Below are 20802 nucleotides of genomic sequence, written 5' to 3'. Positions count from 1 at the left end.
GAACTCTAAAACCGTTCAATGTTTCTTCACCAAACTTGGCACATAGATAGATCTGGTGGTGAATTGGTGCCTTTTGGTAGTTTTTGTTTTCTGAATAAAATATTTTTGGCGTTTCCATGACAACAAGTTTGACTTAGCCTGAAATTGGTGGTTGTGCTCTTTCCGGAGCTGAACTCTAAAACTGTTCACTATTTCTTCACCAAACTTGGCACATAGATTGGTCTGGTGGTGTACTGGTGCCTTTTGGTAGTTTTGGAATTCTGAATTCAATATTTTTGGCGTTTCCATGGCAACAAGTTTGACTTAGCCTGAAATTGGTGATAGTGCTCCTTCCACTTTTCTATATACACACCTAAATATTTGACATAATCATAACTTCGTAGACATAATCATGAAGAGTATTTTGCCATTGCGGGGGATATTGATGACTTTGTCTTCTTGTTTTAAGTGGTGTGTTTTCAATGCTGGTGAGTATATTTACAAACATACTGCAACATTATTTACAGTCAAAATCCATACACTGTTACAGAAACTTCCTGTATGTATTAATTTGGTGATCATAGAGTTGAAGGGGCAGTTTTATATGGATGTCATACAATGGTTTGCACTCACACAAAGATTCTTCCCTCCTTTTAAAGACACTTATCTAATAAAATAGTGCCGCTACCTTACAAAACATATTTACAATAGTGTCACTACCTTTGCAGTACGGTAGTGCTTGCTGGGCATTCAAGGTTAAATCATTGTTATTTTCTTACGGATTTGCAGAGGTTTGGATTCAACAGAGTGTTGGATGGGCTGATTTATTCTTACACCAGTTTAGGCAAAGATGTGTAGACATTGAGAATCAAATCTGTCATGAAAATATTCAATCTTGCTCTAAACTGTTCTTTGCAGTAAAAGATCATTTTCAATATAACTGGGTTCGATTTATCAATGTAAAATTATTTCGAATTAACATTTAAATTTTCTTGGATCTAATCACCGTCATCTAATAGAAATGGGCAGATATTATAGAATTCCACGAAATGAACTTGTTTGCCCTTTTTGTATTATGCAAGTTGTCGAGGATGAATTAAATTTTTGCCTCGCTTGTCCATTTTACCTTGATCTGCGATCCAGTCTCATACCTCAATATTTTCACTTGTTTCCAACTCGCGAGAAAATGGTCTTGTTATTTTGCTCCACTAAATCATAACAAAAGCAATAATCTGCCAAAATATATATTTCTTGCCGCTGAGAAATGTGATTCCTTTTTCAAAGGGATATCTGTGAAATGATCTCTTAGTTACATTAATGTCCTTTATGTACGTGTATTTATATACAGTGCTCATGTCACAATTGTACTTCATCATGCTCTGTACTTGTATAATGGGCGGGGGGTGGTGGGTAGCCTAGTGGTTAATGCGTTGGCTCGTCACGCTGAAGACCCGGGTTCGAATCCCCACATGGGTACATTGTGTGAAGCCTATTTCTGGTGTCCCCCGCTGTGATGTTGCTGGAATATTGCTTAAAGCGGCGTAAAACCAAACTCAGTTAGTCAGTATAATGGGCCGGTGGCCCCTTTACTGGAATAAAAAAAAAAAATAGCAACTACCTTTGCAGTACATACCTATAATAGTTTTACTACCTTACAAAACATACTTACAATAGTGTCACTACCTATAATGGTGTCACTACCTTTTCGGTGCATACCTACAATTAGGGCTGTAACGATGCATTGAACTATCGATGGATTGCAATTGTTGAGCAATAGCAATTGATGGTAGAAATGGAAAATTGTTGATGCATCAATAGTATGTATTACTATCGACAATTTAGTAATGGACTTCCATTGATAAATGCGCAGCGCAAAATACAGTATGTTTGAGTGTAGACCTGCAGCTTCATTGAGTTTGTTTTAACTGTTTACTTAATCTGGGGTTCATGTTTAATGTCAGTTATTAAAAGAGACTGAAACTACTTCAACTTGTTTTTATTTCAAGTAAACTGTACATTCATTTGGGAAATGACTTCAAATGAGACAATTCAGGAAGAACAAAACTAATTGCAATAGTATTGCCATAGTTGGTCACAATAGCCTATCACTATCACAATAGTATGTTGCAATAGACTGTTGCTATCGCAACAGTTGTTTTCCCCCTCAATAGTCACCCCTACCTACAATAGTTTCACTACCTTACAAAACATACTTAAAGGTCACATGCAACGTAAAACACAACTTTGCAGATTCTGATACCTTTCGGTATGGACTTACCGAAACAAATCATCAAAAATGCAAATTCAACTTATAGAGTTGAAAAATAATGCGATGAAAAAAAACTGCTCGAAATCGTAGTTCAAACGATTCACCATTCTCTTCCCACAGAGGTTACTCCTGTCATATCTTCCTACGTAACCTCTGTTCTAATACGGCCATATTTCCCGGTTCTCGTAAAATCCCCTAGCGGCAAAAGATCGCAACACGAATTATCTCCCTTCTTTCCATCCAATCAGAAAGCCTGTTACATCGACTTAGATTCAACTTAACTAACACAAGCAAATGTGGGGCCACAAATATCCCCCATCTGCCGGTGACTTGTGTTGATGTTACACACAAGACGTTTAATGGCTAGCTTGTCCGTTGTCAACGAGGGCGATGGAGACGCCACTGATCCGCCATAACATGACTGAGTTCTGTCTAGAAGAAACTTTTGCGCATCGCGCAGGGGAAGAAGTTTAGTTTTCTCGAAGCATACGGAAATTACCGAGGCCTTGCGAATGATCACTTTTGAAACAACGTCGCTGATTGCACAACTAAATCTGATTGTCTCCAATCACGAGTCTTGAACGCTCACACCATGAAAGGGCCGTATTAGAACAGAGGTTATGTAGGAAGATATGACAGGAGTAACCTCTGTGGGAAGAGAATGACGATTCACCAACTTTCCCCAAGCGCTTGGGGGAATTGAAGTGGTTTCAACAGCTGGGCTGCGCTCATAGCACATGCGCAGTGAAATAGGTTCGTGGAGCTTGGAAGCGGGTTGTCCAGTGAATATTCGGTGAAGACTTTGGTGTGAGCTATTTTTCTAATGTTTTGTTGATATTTCACAGGCTCGAGCTTTTTATATGGTATTACAGTAGATTACCGATTTAACTGTTTATATAATTTCATTTGTCTATTTCACCACATGTTCTTCTTACCGAGTCACTTTCTCAGTTCGATACTTAAAAGCAATGTCATTATTTAGCGTTGACAGAATTTCTAACTGTGATATAGATATGTCGTTGTGACAGACAAAACTCAATGTCTGTTTTATTGGCACCTATGTGTCTGCCTGCCCGTCTGCTAATGACAATATTCAATACACAAGTTCAATCACTGACCTCATGCAATTTGAACTTAACACCTATCAGGCTATACACCATAAACAAAACGCATTGATTTATGGCCTGAGTTCGGTCTCTGTCACATTATGTAATTACACAGACAGGCAGGTGTGATACTTGTACACATGCCATGTTATGATGTCTGTTGATTGCAAAATGTTATTTAAGAAATACAGTTCGCTCTACCACCATGTATAGTGTAATAAAACACACTTTTGCCCTGAACTATTATAGTTAAAGCACAAGTACACATGCCATGTTATGATGTCTGTTGATTGCAAAATGTTATACACAAAAAATGAGCATGTATTTACAAAACCCAACATCTCTATATATATACACACACACAATGAGCCGTGAGGGCATCTGCAAATGAACCAGCCGTTACACTTGAGTGCACACCCACCCGCTCTGACTGGGTTCGGTATCCCGGCTGCTTCGTTTCTTGGGAAGTAAACCCAAGTACAAAATATTGCACTTATGATTTGCGATTGTACGCTTATAATTTAGTTTTTATGTTTTTTCATAACCAAGATTCAAGATTCAAGATGTTTATTTGTAGAAAGGCCATATGACCCAAAGTACAAATGTACAATATAACATAAGATTCTACAGAGTTACTTTCTTTAGTTTTATACATTCAAACACATGTTTAAGAAATTTTAGCAAGATTTAACAGAAAGGTGTTATTATTTGATTGGCACAAGTTTGTACATTATTATTGTTACCATTACTACAATTTGGGATGAATCGCTTTCTCTCTGTTACAAAATATACACAATCATACAGTACATGTCTTTCATTCAGCATTACATTACAGTGTTTACAAATGTAGGAGTTATTAGTAAAGACATTTTTCTTACTCAGATATCCACTTCTAAATAAAGTTAATACACGTCTATGCTCATGGGAACTAATGTTTAACAAATATATTTCACAATTAAGCAAAGACTTATGAGAATTATAAAATGCGAGAGAATCACTCTGAAGAGAATAGTGCCAGTTCTGATAAGCACATTCTTTAACACGTTGACTAAAGATATAAATGAAATGATCTGGATCCCCAACCTCTTGGCTTTTCCAAACAAAACCATAGCCATAACGAAAAAGTAAATATTTTACTTGATTGGCCCAACTCGGCCTTTTTCTCTCAAGAATGGACAACAGCATATTATAACATTGGAAAGCATATCTTTGACGTTGCATTCTTAACAATCGTAGCCAATACTTAATACATTTAATATGATAGGAAACATAAAGTGGATATCTTCCACACTCCCAGTATGATACAGCATTCGACGATTTATAACTAATATGGAGAACAAATTTACAAAACTTCCTATGAATAATTTCAATATTACTCCTTTCTTCCCAACCCCAAATTTCAGCCCTGTATGTAAGAATTGGAGTAATCTTTTTATCAAATAAAAAGAACGCATCTTTTACTGTAAATTCAAAACGTCTGATCAAAGATTTTATAGGCCATAATGCTTTACTTGCCTGCTCCGCTAATGTTTTACAGGCTCTAGTCATTAACCCCAAATATTTATATGCATTTACTATTGCCATAGGATTCCCATTAAAGAAGAATGTTTCATATTTTGACAGAGGCCCACCCATTTTAAAGACAATTATTTTACTTTTAGCTAAATTAATGTCCATACCCCATCTATAAGAATAATTATGTAGGGCATCCAATCGCCTTTGCAACTTAACAACGCTATCTGCAATTAGTATCAAATCATCAGCAAACAACAAGGCAATAAGGTTCAACATTTCATTGGATATAAAGATACCATCATCAAATTGGCTCTGCAAATCACACACAAGCTCATTTATGAATAGCGAAAACAACACTGGGCTTAGTGTACATCCTTGTCTGACACCGCAGGAACTGTAAAAATAGTTTGTTAATTGTTTACCATAATCAAAAGTAACTGTTGATTTAACATTAGTATACATACTTTTATGACATTGAAAAATTTACCATGGATACCATTTTGTAATAAAATATATAACAGTTTATTTCTATTCACCATGTCAAACGCCTTTCTAAAGTCTATAAAGGCACAATATAGTTTCCCCTTTTTCGAGAGATATATTTAGACACAACTGCTTGGAGGATAAAGATATTGTCAATCGTTGAATGGTCTTTACTGAAATCCTCCTTGGTAATCCCCAATAGTTTTGTTTAACTTCGAGATATAGTTCTAATCTTCCATTCATAACATAAGCAAATATTTTATTCATGATATTTAGCAACGATATCCCCCGGAAGTTATCAGGGTTACTCATATTTCCTTTCTTGTGGATAGGCATTATAATGGCAGATGTCCACGCATCAGGGTACACACCAGAATTCAATATACTATTGAAGAGTAGAACCAGATAGGGTACTAGTATATCCTCCGTTGATTTATAGAATTCAGAAGGGATGCCATCGTCGCCCGGAGATTTCCCAGTTTTCAGGTGTCTAATGGCGTTGAGCACATCTTGGTTGGTGAATTCCATAGATAAAATGTCATTTTGATTTTGGCAAGCTGCACATACATCAGATGTATGATTGCTGATGAACCTTATTGTATCTTCGGTGAATTGGGCATTTTCTATAGTAGTTGGGTTTAAAAGTTTTCTGAAATGCTCTACCCATGATGATGGAGTGACGCCATTCTCTGTACTGCGTGATGATATGTACTTCTTCACTAACTTCCAGAACGTCGTACAGTCCTTGTCGTTTGCAGCTGTCCGAATACTAGTGCTGATGAAAAGTTTGTAATCATTCTGTTTTGTCTTACATTGCGATTTAAAACAGTTCCTTCTTCTTTTGTAGTTTTGATAGTTTTCTATCGTTGAGAGTTTCCTAAAGTTATTAAGATTCTGGTATTTTATTCTTTTCGCGGATTCACAATAGGCATCGAACCAGTCTGGCTGACTCTTCATATGTTTGATGTTTCGTTGGTGCATTTTCATGCTTTTTCCACATTCGTGTAGTATTTGTTGTAACTTGTCAGTTGCTTTATTAACATCCACGTTGACACAGTCCATGAAATCTTCTAGCATCTGGGTAGAGGAGGGTAGAGATAAGTTACTTACAAACTCTTCTCGTTTAGCTTCATTCCATTTATATCTTGTTCTGTCGTGACAGAGAACAGTATCACTGTTGGGGCCAGGGTACAGTTCCATCGATAAAGTAAGACTAGCAGTTAGTGGTAAGTGGTCAGATTCAGTGCGTGAAACAATGTTGAAATCTTGAACATGTTGATATAGCGATGCAGAAACACATATATAGTCAGGGGTACTACAGCCTGTGGGTCCTATGTATGTGTAGTCACCGACATCTGAGAATCGCCCATTCAAAGTAAACAAGTTCAAGGTTTTACACAAGTCCAGGAATTCACGTCCATAGTTATTTACCTCTTCATCTTTATATTTCCGTGCATCAGGTATATCGTACACATCATAACAAACATCATCTATTGGAAGATAATCTGTATTATCGAAATTGATATAGTCAGCTTCCCCACCAGTTCTAGCATTAAAGTCACCAGAAACAATGTATTCACTGTTAGGAAATTCATCTGATAATATAGCAAAATAGTTTTCTAGCATTTCAATACCATCACTGCTTTCTTGGTTTTCAAGTTTCACATACACAATTCCTATTATAAGTTTCTTCTCATTAATCAAAATATGTTTCGATACGAGAAACACACAGTCTATCCAGTCATCATGGATCCTCTGGAAATACTGAGCAAAATCATTATGTACAAATACAGCAACCCCTCCGCTATGTCGTCCAAGTTTCTTCTCTTTTGGTCTCACAGACTGAAATAAAACATGGTTAATAAACAAATGTTTAAAATCATCCAACGTTTTCGCCCATGTTTCTACTAGTCCAATGATATTATAATTGCTACAGAATGAGATAAAGTCATCATTACTTGTCTTTGTATACAATCCGTTCACGTTCCAGGACAGAAATGAGGTCAGCGTCTCATGTACAATGTTGCACGAGCTAGTGCACGATGTGCGTGAGCACTGTTGAGTATCACTTCTCAGGTCACAGCCTCCTCGCTATAACGTGGTGGCCCACCCACAGGATCACTGGTATCCAGTGGTTCTCTACCGTAATCAGAGGACCTAGATACTCTCTCGTGACGTCATTTGTCACCTCATTAAAGAAGTACTTGACTCCATCGATGATCAAATAGTCTGTTTTGAGGAAGGCAGTTTTACCATCCTCTCTGGCCTGTTTGAGATGGGGTCCTAACTTCTTTCTTCTTTCTCTAACTTTCATCGAGAAGTCCTCAGAGATCCGATATTCATTGTTACCTTTAAGGTGTTTCTTCGCCTGCATGAATACAATTCTTGTCGTCTCGAGATACAAACTTAGCGATGATAGGTGCAGGTGTACTGGTTCCACGCCTAGCCCCAAGTCTATGTACTGTGTCGAACTGTATCTCATCTGCATCATCTATTTCCAGGTCCTCCACCATAAACGTCTGAAGTATCGCTTTAGTATCGTTGTTACTTTCTTTATCTTTCATTTTCAGACCAAATATCAGTAGATTGTTACGCCTGGAGTAAGCTTCATTTTTGTCAATTTTGTTCTCCAAGGATGATATAATTGTTGACTGCCTTTTTATGGTCATCTTCAAATCACTGTTCTCTGCTTGGATCTTTTCGAGTTGATTATTGACGTGTATGGTGTTTTGGTCTACAACCGTTTTCAAGGCAGAGAGTGTTTCGCTCATAACACGAATAGTGGAGTTCAAAGTATTTATTTGTTGTGAAAGGGCATCAATAGAGTCCTTCACACTTACATCACTGTCGTCCTGTTCCTGAGGTCCTGTCACTGTCCGGGTTTTCTTTGGGGGTCCAGGATTCAATTCGACGTCACCTGCCATGATCAATTTCAAGACTGGGTCAAACCAGACTATCTTGCCAGGGTTGCACACTTCGCACGAGCTGGTGTTAAAATTGCTTGTATGTGGAAGTTCATAGAATATATTCAGCATATTGTTCGATTCCGAAAACAAACTGCATATTGACTCACTTGACAGCACGATGATAGTGAGTGTAGTGATGACAGCAAACAGTTGGTACTGGAGATCCATGGCGGGCGTCCATGTTGTTTGTCCACTGTAGTTGTCAACATGGGCTATCTGTCTCAGTCCTCTAGGCATTCGGAAACCTCCAATACGACATCTCCAGACTGAAATATCTATGCCCATTGCTTGTCACAGTGTCTTTCTGTTATTTTAAGCCCTTAAAACGTACGCAAATGTCTCAAATACGCATAATTCTCGCCTGAGTGTAAGTTGGCATGCTTTCACGATCAGGGACGGTAACTCTTTATAACCAGCAATGTATATTATATGTCATGAATAAGTGATAATTGTGTTTTAATTATGTTTGATTTTTTGGTTGCATGTGACCTTTAAAATAGTGTCATTACCATGCAGTGCATACCTACAATAGTTTCACTACCTTACAAAACATACTTAAAATAGTGTCATTACCATGCAGTGCATACCTACAATAGTTTCACTACCTTACAAAACATACTTAAAGGTCACATGCAACGTAAAACACAACTTTGCAGATTCTGATACCTTTCGGTATGGACTTACCGAAACAAATCATCAAAAATGCAAATTCAACTTATAAAGTTGAAAAATAAACGATTCACTAATTTTCCCCAAACGCTTGGGGGGAAAAGTGGTTTCAACAGCTGGGCTGGGCTGCGCTCATAGCACATGCACAGTGAAATAGGTTCGCGCTGCGGGTTGTCCAGGTTGTCCGGGTTGTCCCGTGAATATTCGGTGAAGGCTTTGGTGTGAGCTATTTTTCTAATGTTTTGTTGATATTTCACAGGCGCGAGCTTTTTATATGTTATGACAGCAGATTACCGATTTAACTGTTTATGTAACTTCATTTGTCTATTTCACCACACGTTCTTCTTACCGAGTCACTTTCTCAGTTCGATACTTAAAAGCGATGTCATTATTTAGCGTTGACAGAATTTCTAACTGTGATATAGATATGTCGTTGTGATAGACAAAACTCAATGTCTGTCTTATTGACACCTATGTGTCTGCCTGCCCGTCTGCTAATGACAATATTCAATACACAAGTTCAATCACTGACCACATGCAATTTGAACTTAACACCTATCAGGCTATACACCATAAACAAAACGCATTGATTTATGGCCTGAGTTCGGTCTCTGTCACATTATGTAATTACACAGACAGGCAGGTGTGATACTTGTACACATGCCATGTTATGATGTCTGTTGATTGCAAAATGTTATTTAAGAAATACAGTTCGCTCTACCACCATGTATAGTGTAATAAAACACACTTTTGCCCTGAACTATTATAGTTAAAGCACGAGGACGCTTGCGTCCGAAAGTGCTTTAACGTCATAATAGTTCAGGGCTTAAAGTGTGTTTTATTACACTATACATGGTGGTAGAGCCAACTGTATTTCTTTCTAAGATGCCAAATTTAATACTTTCTAAGGATAATTACAATTAATTTAAGGCAGAAAACAAACGACAGTGTCGGTGACCTAAATTAAGAATCCTCGCACAGGGCTAGCTGGCGCCGCTGTTCTATTGATGTGTCTGTCCCCTACGTTAAGACCTAACGTTACCAGAAAAACAAATGATAAACAGTTTGATGACGGTTTACGTTCGGATTAAATATCTTCTCTAAATTATTTTAATTACATCTGTGATTAACGTAAACCATGTGAACGTCGCATTTCTACTACCAACGTATGTTTAGATCAGTACATCCAGACGAAGCTGAGTAGTCAAGCGACATTCCACGATTGCATTGTGGGAATGTAAACATTGCAAACGTTACCGTGTCGCTGAAAACTTGTGAGTCGAATTGAGACATTTAAAACGTCAGAAAACATAACCGTATTGTTTCCACCAGTGATGTTAGGTGAGTGAAGCAACTGCAAACCAAGAAACGGGATGCAACGCAGTAGTTTACTGTAGGAGGCTGTACGAGGCAATGACAACTGACATGCATCGTGACGTCGCTTACATTGTGACGTAATGTAAAATGGTTCGATTACGAGGGGCACACTAGAATGGTGCAGTGACGGGATAACGTCATTCAATTGTTACGTCATCAAAAAACTATAACTTTATTGTCTGATAATGTATGTTTTTTTCAATTGTTCTAACCGCTGGGCATCTTAGAAACACCAATAATGAGCATGTATTTACAAAACCCAACATCTCTATATATATACACACACAATGAGGCGTGAGAGCGTCTGCAAATAAACCAGCCGTTACACTTGAGTGCACACCCACCCGCTCTGACTGGGTTCGGTATCCCGGCTGCTTCGTTTCTTGGGAAGTAAACCCAAGTACAAAATATTGCACTTATGATTTGCGATTGTACGCTTATAATTTAGTTTTTATGTTTTTTCATAACCAGCAATGTATATTATATGTCATGAATAAGTGATAATTGTGTTCTAATTATGTTTGATTTTTTGGTTGCATGTGACCTTTAAAATAGTGTCATTACCATGCAGTGCATACCTACAATAGTTTCACTACCTTACAAAACATACTTAAAATAGTGTCATTACCATGCAGTGCATACCTACAATGGTATCACTACCTTGCAGTGCATACCTACAATGGTGTCACTATCTTGCAATGCATACCTAAAATGATGTCACTACCTTGCAGTGCATACTTACAATGGTGTCCCTCCCTTGCAATGCATACCTACAATGGTGTCACTATCTTGCAATGCGTACCTACAATGGTGTCACTACCTTGCAGTGCATACCTACAATGGTGTCCCTCCCTTGCAATGCATACCTACAATGGTGTCACTACCTTGCAGTACACACCTACAATGGTGTCACTACCTTGCAATGCATACCTACAAAGGTATCACTACCTTTCAGTGAATACCTACAATGGTATCACTACCTTGCAGTGCATACCTACAATGGTGTTACTACCTTGCAGTGCATACTTACAGTGGTGTCACTATCTTGCAATGCATACCTACAATGGTGTCCCTACCTTGCACTGCATACCTACAATGGTGTCACTACCTTGCAGTGCATACCTACAATGGTGTCAATACCTTGCAGTGCATACCTACAATGGTATCACTACCTTGAAGTGAATACCTACAATGGTGTTACTACCTTGCAGTGCATACCTACAATGGTGTCACTACCTTGCAGTGCATACCTACAGTGGTGTCACTACCTTGCAGTGCATACTTACACCGTGTAACTATGTTACAAAACATACTTACAGTAGTGAGGTGAGGTGAAATTGGGTTTTACGTCGTGCTTGAGAATATTTCGCTCAAATGACGACGTGCATGCGTGTGTATGTGTATGTGTGCCTGCTTGTACTAGCCCAGACTTAAGCTGGTTTTATAGTGCTAGCCCACTAGATACCATGCCGCAGTGAAGCATGAATACCCCACTCAGACACATTATACTGACTCCGAGCCGACCAGTCCTTGTACCCATTAATGCCGAGCGCCAGGCAGGGACCAACAAGTACCATATTTTAACGTCTTTTGGTATGATGCGGTCGGGGATCGAACCCGCGACCTTCCGCTCTCCGGGCGGACGCTCTAACCACTACACCACGGAGGCGGTCACTTACAGTAGTGTCACTACCTTACAAAACATTCTTACAATAGTGTCTTACCTTTCAAAACATACTTACACACTTACCAGTATTTAATCTGACCACCTTACCAAAGCTATCCCTGACCTCCCTATTGTTATATCACTCAACACCTCAGCCATCAGTCATTCCTGTCTCTGACACATTACTGTTGTGTGACAGTATCTAACAACAATGCTGAAAGCTTAATGTATAACTTTAAACAAATGACAATATCTTTATTTAATTAATATAATCAAAATTTACTGTGATCTTGACAATACACAGCAACTTAATGGCTAGAAGAGCCCAATATGTGATTCATTTGCAATTAATGGGTGAGACTTGAGGTTGAAGTAATGTAGAAAGAAAGAGCACATAAACTGTTTAAACATACTTTTACTATACTGGTATGTTCTGCTCTTATTATGTTATGACTTTTACAGGTATGGAATTGGTGGATGGCTCAATTAAAGTAAATGAAGATGTGGGCGGCAGGCAAAAAAGCAGGCTATAGCATTACACAGCGTGGAGTTACTGCTCATTTTCTGCATGCCAAAGGATTTGACTGGTTACTGGAAGAAGAAGATTTGGATGAAGAAGATCAGAAACCATTACTGTGAGTGATTGTGGTTGCAACGTCACCTGAGCAATTGTTTAAGTGTTGAAATTTGCCTGTTCTGGTCAAGGTATTGATAATAACTCATGCAGGAAAAAATAGTATTATGATCTTAGTATGTTATATGAAGCAATGACATCGATTTACAGCTATCTTGAATGAAAATCAACCAAGAGATCTTATGTTGTGGCCTTTTTGTCTGTTATCCATTGAAAGATCGTGATGAACAAAGCTGAAACTTTGTATACTTTTTCCATCAATGATGAAAATCTTTTTTAAGAGGCTTAAATCAGAGTCTTTTAGAAAATTGTTGCGTCAAATAGATGTAGAAGGCTAAGAGGAGTCATACAGCTAAGCTGAGAAGATGGTAGAAATCAAATCATCCCTGGCTACTTTTTCTTCTCCAGCTGATCAGCAGAGTTTGGGAATGCCACTGACTTTTCATGTTGCCGTATCTTCACTTATCTTCCCATGCCCTAGATACCCTCATACAGTTACCGTCAGATCTGATTCAGAATCTTCATTGGTGAAATCACAGAGATCAAGGTTTAATATCAAAGGAAGATGCCAGAGAAGATCCTCCACATCAACTGGTTGGAGACGAAAGTGATATATTATGCTCTCATGAAGTGGAGGCATGTATTTTAACACTTCTCAGTCGTCACTCCAACAGACCACGGTGATGGTCCATCCTTAATATTTGTTCCTCTTTTATGACAATCAAGGGAAGAAGTTTATCAAGTGGAGACGACAACACTACCTGGTAGATATAGTCCAGTAAACTATTCCCAAAGTTGCAAGCTGTATATGTCAAGATAAGAAGCTAAACCACACTACCATTGAAGGTTATGAATCAACATTGCATTCCGCTCTTCATCTAAATGGATTATCTGTCAAAGATCATCCTTCCATCAACTTATGAGAACTTATGTCTAAATTGAATCTCTCGGTGGTTCTCTGATTATTTTTAACATAACCTTCTGAATCACTTGCCAAAGCCACATTAAGTTAAGCAAGTTCCAGGGAAGACAGATTTCATACATGATATGGCCACAACTAGTGTCTGAAAATCATTAGAGCACCATTAACAGAGAGATTGCTTCCAGAATTTATTCCCCAAAATCACTTCACTTTTCTTTAAAAATTAGGGTATAGACACCCTATGCTCTAGAATTTTGTCTCAAGGTTTGTCTGTCGGTCCATCCAACTGGCAGTCATCTGGGGGGTGTTTTCAGAGCAGAACTCGTAAACCATTGAATATTTCTTGTGAAAGTTGCTATTCAGGTCAGCTTATTGGTGACATGGTGCTGTTTGATGATTTGGGATTGACCATAATGCTTGTTAGACAAACTCCAAAACCATTGAATGTGTTTGGATGAAACTTGGTCTACAAATCAGTCTAGTGGTAAAATGGTGGATAACGATGATGTTGGGTATTAATTTTATATTTTCACAGAACAGAAGGTATCCAAAGGAAATGAACCAAGAATGGGTTGTAAGTAACCAAACTCCATCTGTGAATCATACCAGACATGATGAGTGATTTCCTGATGACATTTTGGCATGTTGGGTTCAATCCCCGTTGATCTGTCTGTGGCTGCCATACATGCGGGGCATATAACAATCCCCAGACACTGAGTCCAAACCCATTGTGTGGCATGTTGGGTTCAATCCCTCTTAATCAGTTCAGGACTGCCTTTCTTACAGGGTATTTAACCTACACCGGACACTGGTAGTCTTTGAGCCAGGCCTTGAAAATATGGAGTTGACTACAAAACTGAGGGGCACACAGCCACTATGATTTTCATATAGCTTAAGGTATGTAGTTTATGGAATCATGTGATGGACACCTCCCATGCCCAGCTAAATGTGTTTTTGGCGGCCATTTGTAAAGATGGACGCCATTATCTTGAACTTGTCCATCTGTCTGCAAAAACTATGCTACAGCTAAAACTATAAGCATTAGACATATAAATGTGGAGTGAAATATGCTTTGTATTCAATTTCCCACATTTTGATATGGAATTTGTAGTGGTTCAGCATGATTATATTTTTAAATTTTTAAACTTATCCTATCTCACGATTTGCACTCTTCTCTCTTGATTCGACGCTGAGTGGAACGAATGCGAACTTTCCCTTTAGGCCTCTCTTGTCCATATGCCCGTGTTCCCCAGGCTACTCTCCTTATAGGACAGGTCCCTAGTCCCATGCTGAGCATGCAGCACGCTTCCCCTATATATCTACCCTCGTGACTACCTCAGAGTGATCATTCTTCTTCTTGTCGCACCACTGTGTGGACGTATGGTGAGAGTTCTCAGTTTTCCTTACAAGTTAACGTGAGAAATATATCATGGATAGTTGACCCTAAGTAGTGTATTTTTGCGCACAGCGTAAGCAACAATTTCTTCCTCGGATCCCCACTCGTCATATGTGGATTGTATTGGCCTGTGTTCCTGGAGCAAGCACTGTCGGGAATGTGCTCCCTTATCTAAGACGGTTTTAGAGCATATAGACGTGCTTGCTCCCGTTGGCTGGCAGACAGAGCTCGTTATACTTCAACAGGGCATGGTCAATCACCCGACAAAACCCCTGCATTCAACGACCCGTATTAACTGCTCGTCGTTTGAAGATTACTCTGTCGGAAGGTGATGATTTTTTTGGCACATCATCAGATGTCTACAGTACTCGTTAAGTACAGTTTCTTGTACTTTTGTTGGGTTGAGTCCCATGCGGGATTCGAATCCACACCTATATGGCATTGTGTAATGAGATGTCTACTCGTCGTTCCACCTCATCGAACCGCTCTGTGTTGCCAGCTGACTCACACAGCTGATCTACAGCGTCAAATCGCTGAATGGATTTACCAGGCTGAACCATTTCGCCTTGGCATATTGGGTCACAGGAGCGACTCAATTTGCCATATATGACTGTTTCTTATTGCCGAAATGGCTCACATCATCGAATCGATTCACCACACCGAAACCGTTCGCCTCGCCGTAACAGCTCTCCTCACAGAAACGATTCACCTTTTTGAACATTTCACATCGTTCTAGGTCTCTCCATCGGCTGAGATCATTGAAACGTTCCGATTCTCGAACCGATCCAAACCACAGCGCTGATCCAGATCACATCAACATTCCGGCTCACCATTCTGAACCAGATCACTGAGCTGAACTGATTTGTAAACCAGCCTGAATCGCTTCACCATGCCGTACCTTTTCACCAGGCCGAACCGCATCATATCGCTGAACCGGTTCATCTGGCCGTTCAAGATCACGAAACCGTCAGCATTCATCGAACTGGCAGCATTCGTCAATAATCTGTTGTTCGGGCCTTGCCTACCAATTCCATTGATCACTGAATTCAGCGAATCACCACTGTTGTCTCGTGCTATTGCCAACATGGCGCATCTTTCCAGCTTACTGGTTCGTCAGAGCCTACCCTATTTGTGTCTAGGATGCCTCCCAAGACACTTAACCCACATCAAACCTCGTCTTTGTTTTTCATGGTTCGGGCTATGCCAGTCGCCTTTAAGATGCAGGAATTGTTTTGGTTGATTCGACACACATGGTCACTTGGTTTCCCGACCACCTACAGCTACCTAGAGCAAGATACCAGATATTCTAGTTATTACTTTCAACATGAAGGATCGGGACTTGTCAACACTGGGTTTTTACATCATGAGAATCGTGAACTTGCATCTAGAATTTGCCAAATTTGTCGAACTATACTAGTTTTCAACATGATCCTAGTTTTCAGGGCATTTGTGAAGCTCTGAATTCCTCACCACAGAGTGGCAAGCTCTAAGCACGATAGTCTGTTTAGTTTATCCGGATTACCAATACCCGCGCCTTGAGCATGTAGTAGTTGCGTGGATATGTGAGCTATATAAATATCCTATAATAATTACCTCACAGCTTGTGAAGCGCTTAAGTTTTTAGTCACATAACTGTCTGGTACCCTTTTTTCTGCTGGTTGAACAGAGGTACAGTAGTAGCAATGTGATTCACCATGCCGAATCGATTCAGATTTTATGTCAGTAAGTCAAACATGTAGACATTTTACACTGGGCACTTGATGTTCTGACGATCCCAGATCTCAAGACTCCTCCGTGACCGGGTCTCATCTCATTCCAGATTTAATCTACCATCCGATCTTCACCTTTGATGAATGATTCGGTTCAATGAATCTACCTTTTGGTGTAGATATCAGCTCTACAACCACCCATTTGGGCATTATTAGATAAGCTTGCTATCCAAGAAGTTTTTTGCGACGCTTCACTGATTCAAGTTACTACAGACTACTCGGAACAGCGTTTTGGTGTATAGCTGGGTGCAATCTTTGCTTAGTTCGTCATCTTCAGCACCCTTCCTTTTACATCATCAGCAAGTTTCTGGACAGATGGGTCAAGTTTCTACACATGGTAGCAGTGATGTCTCGTCAAGTAGACATGGATTTTATGGGATGTGACTCACCCGGGTTAACCGAAGACCGTGTTGTCCTGATTTTTGACACTGTTGCATCGTGGGTAACGTTTGCAAAAGGCGGACTACTGTTTGTTTACCGGAACTTTTTATGATAAGAGTGACTTTGAAGTGCCCTGGCAGACTTGTCTTGGTCCCATGAGTCAGATATCAAATCCAGCCTTCAATTGCTAGTAACAATGAACGGTGCCATTCCCGGTAAGATTGTGTCGGGATTTCGTCAGCCAGCCGAGAGAGACTGCTTATCGAGCTTGACAGAAACACCTGAGAACGGTTTGACTTTGGCTGGGGTAACTCGGTGTTTCTACCTTAGCTCAAGCACTGAGTTATGGTTAGAGGTATGTCAACGCGTGGATATGTGTAGACTGGGGAATTAGCTCGGAATTAAGATGAAGTCTACGTACAATACGTTGACAAGAATAAGGAATATGTTTAGCTCAAACTTCTTTTGTTACATGACAAACAAATATACAAGGCATAAATGAAGGGAGCGGAGTACCTGCTCAACCCCAGGGCGTTTCCTATGAGCGGCATTATCCTGCTCGTGGTCGTCCCAACACAGACAGTCGGAATACCCGACTCTTTCTGTTTTTCTTCAATCCATAAACATGTAGATGTGAGCATACATCACATGATTATATATGTATGTTATGCCATCTATGAATGTTAATAAATGAAAACAAGTATGTATTGTAAGTATTTTTTATTTCTGTGAATATTTTTACATACGATGAAGATAACTAGATCTACCATTTCTGATATGCATGCAACAGTATGACGATCATGACATTTAGTAAACATTGATATTTTCACACAAATACATTAATCTGACATTTTCATTAATCCGACATTTTCGTTAATCCGACATATTTCTCTGCAACCACAAGTGTCGGATTAACGAGAGTTGACTGTATATATATACAGTTTTTGACAACAATGGACAGGTGATGACTCAACAATGGACAGATAGAAAAACAATAGCACTTCCTTGATCAGTTGATGTGATGGCAGACACGGCCAAGGGGGATTACCAATTAAGGTTATAAATGTCTTATACAATAATTAATGGGCTGACAAGTTAATGTACAATGCGGTAGTGATAAGGATGTACAGTAGTGATTAAGAATACAGGTTAGCGTCACGTATATATTACAATAAAGTCTCACATGTCTTGACTACATACATAGTTTTTATGCCCCCGCCATATATGGCAGGGGCATATAGGGTTACCCTCGGTGTCCGTCCGAAACAGGGAATGTATTCTATCCACTTCTCCACCATAACCGCTCTGTGGAATTCAATGAACTTATACATGCGCTTTCTTGGGACTCTAATGGTGTGCATCTCATATTTTGTTTTTGTATTTTATTGGTTTTTTTGGTAGGTTTAGAGACATTTGAACTTAGGTACATTTTGCTGAATTTCTCTATGATGATAGTGTAATAGGGGATGAAGTATATCCACTTCTCCACAAAAACTGCTCAACAGAATTGAATGAACTTCTACATGTCTTTTTATGCAACTTTTTAATTTTGTCACTTTTACAGATGTTTGAACTTAGTTAAATCTCGTTCTATTCAGCCAGTGTTCGTTCCATCCAACAGGGGGGTGTACGTTATCAACTTCTCCTCCAAAACTACTTTATAGAATTCAATTAGATTACACATGTGCTTTATAGGGAGTCTAAAGGCGTGCATCTCATATTTTGATTTTGTATTTTATTATTTTTCCTTATCCTGACTCATGCTCTTTTGCTTGTCTTCTTCTTCTTGCGAACATAGTGGAACACTTGTGTCTCCCTAATTGAAGTTCCCTTCAATAAAGAAATCACTAATTAGTACTCACCACGAGTTACCTCCCCTGCCCAAGCTCGGGAACGAGGGCGCCACCTCAACCCATGTGCCTCACTCTCTCCTTCTTCGCCCAGTGAGCAGGATGTGAGAGCGCCTGTGTCTCCCTACACACTATATCCTTTGATTATTTTTAGCTAGTTACCTCTTATAGGCATCTATAGAGGTTTAGCTAGTATCCTTTAACAATTATGTATTGATATTTATTCGTGTTTCCACTGTTTTTTCACGGGACGCCGTGTTTGTTCAGTGGATTACGTCGATGAAAATCTGTACTGTTTGCAGGTTACGTTTTTTCTGCTGCTGATCCGCATTTAATATGCCCTAGCTGTACTGCGCCATGTTCAAATTCTTCACGTTGCAGTTGCTGTACTAATTTATCCAATTCTGCCGTTAATAAATATTTACTTTGCGTTTGAGACGCGCAGCAGATAGGTCACGTAAGCAGAGTCTAGCCATGACTGATACACCTGACCCCTCGCCAGTCTACTGCTGTTGGTTGACCCCCCCTCCCGTCTGGTGTTCTGCTAGAGCGGTGGAAAGGCGTGGGACGTAGTCCGCTTTCTCCAAGAAGCGTCCTGCTTCCCCAGATATCCCGTCATCGCAGCCGAAGACTAGAGGGCTTCTACTTCATCTCAACGCAGACTCAAAACCCCCAGGGCAGCGTCGACCTCTGAGGGGAAATCAACGAAGTCTACTAGGACTTTCTCAGCCGAGATTGTTCCTGTCGCAGATTTGGGCCTGTATGATGATCAGCGATCATCATACCTGATGTACATCAAAAGAATGACCGATGTCAGCAACAGTGATGTCAGCGCTGATCAACATGCAGCCTGATGTACCAAGGCTGATGTCCGATGATCTTCCTGAGGGTCCCGTCGCTACCAACGCAGATAGGGCAGCAACTACTTCATCGCAGATCGTCCCAGACAACCTGATGCGTCAGATTATGAAGATGATGTAAGACTGCTACGGTCTGGAGAGGCAACCAGCCTCGAGCCTTCGCGAAGGCTCCAACGTAGACGTCACATCAGAGGGACCCCCCGTCAACGAAGTGACTGCTACGAAACCATCGTCTAGGAAGCCACCTTTGCGAAGGTCGTCACAGCCCACCTCCACGAAGGACCCAGATGTTCAGCATTCGCGAAGGCCTTCACGAAGGACAACTAGATCACCACCTACCTTGGACGCCGATGATCAACGCTCAGCGGACCCCCAGACTTCACGAAAGCCTTTGCGAAGGTCAAGTCGTCGCTCCCCAGGACCGGACGCAGATGAAGCTTCGCGAAGGTCTTCACGAAGGGCACCAGAAACAGGCTCCGAGTCATCTTCGTCTAGAAGGTCGTCCAGGGAAAAACCTCCGCGAAGGGCAACCCAGCCCATAGTGAACACTTCCCTAAGGAAGTCCCAGGCCGCCTCCATGAAGGAGCCAGAGCCTCTCCAGTTGCGAGGGACATCGCGGAGGAGGAGCGCTTTGCCGAGCCCACACCCTGTAGAACACAGAGGTCGTTCGCTAAGCAAGCGCTCATATATTGATTGGACTCTAGACACTTCGCTAAGGAAGTCCCAGGCCGCCTCCGCGAAGGAGCTAGAGCCTCACCAGTTGCAAGGGACGTCGCGGAGGAGTAGCGCTTCGCCGACCCCACTCTCTGTAGAACACAGAGGTCGTTCGCGGAGCAAGCGCTCATATATATATACTGATCGGGCTCTGACTCGATACCTTCGCGAAGGTCGCGAAGGTTAATTGGCTCCAAGTCTACTTCACCCAGAAGATCTAGAAGGGATACTTCGAGAGCTTCGCGA

At 40.3% G+C, this 20802-nt stretch overlaps 1 protein-coding gene across 1 annotated transcript in view; it reads left to right on the top strand.

Moving 5' to 3' along the window:
* The window catches only part of LOC124279525 (protein YIPF4-like), a 191167-nt gene that overhangs the window by 47030 nt on the left and 123335 nt on the right, over positions 1-20802 (top strand). Inside the window, exon 2 of the mRNA XM_046715350.1 lies at positions 12493-12665. Coding sequence (XP_046571306.1) covers positions 12526-12665 — 140 coding nt within the window. The 5' untranslated portion in view covers positions 12493-12525. The remainder of the gene's footprint in view (positions 1-12492; positions 12666-20802) is intronic.

The sequence above is a fragment of the Haliotis rubra genome, unplaced genomic scaffold, assembly GCF_003918875.1.
Source record: "Haliotis rubra isolate DU_JTF1 unplaced genomic scaffold, ASM391887v1 Scf251, whole genome shotgun sequence".
NCBI classification, from domain to species: Eukaryota; Metazoa; Mollusca; class Gastropoda; order Lepetellida; family Haliotidae; genus Haliotis; species Haliotis rubra.
The sequence above is the reverse complement of the archived record's forward strand: the minus strand, read 5'-3'. Positions and strand labels throughout refer to the sequence as shown.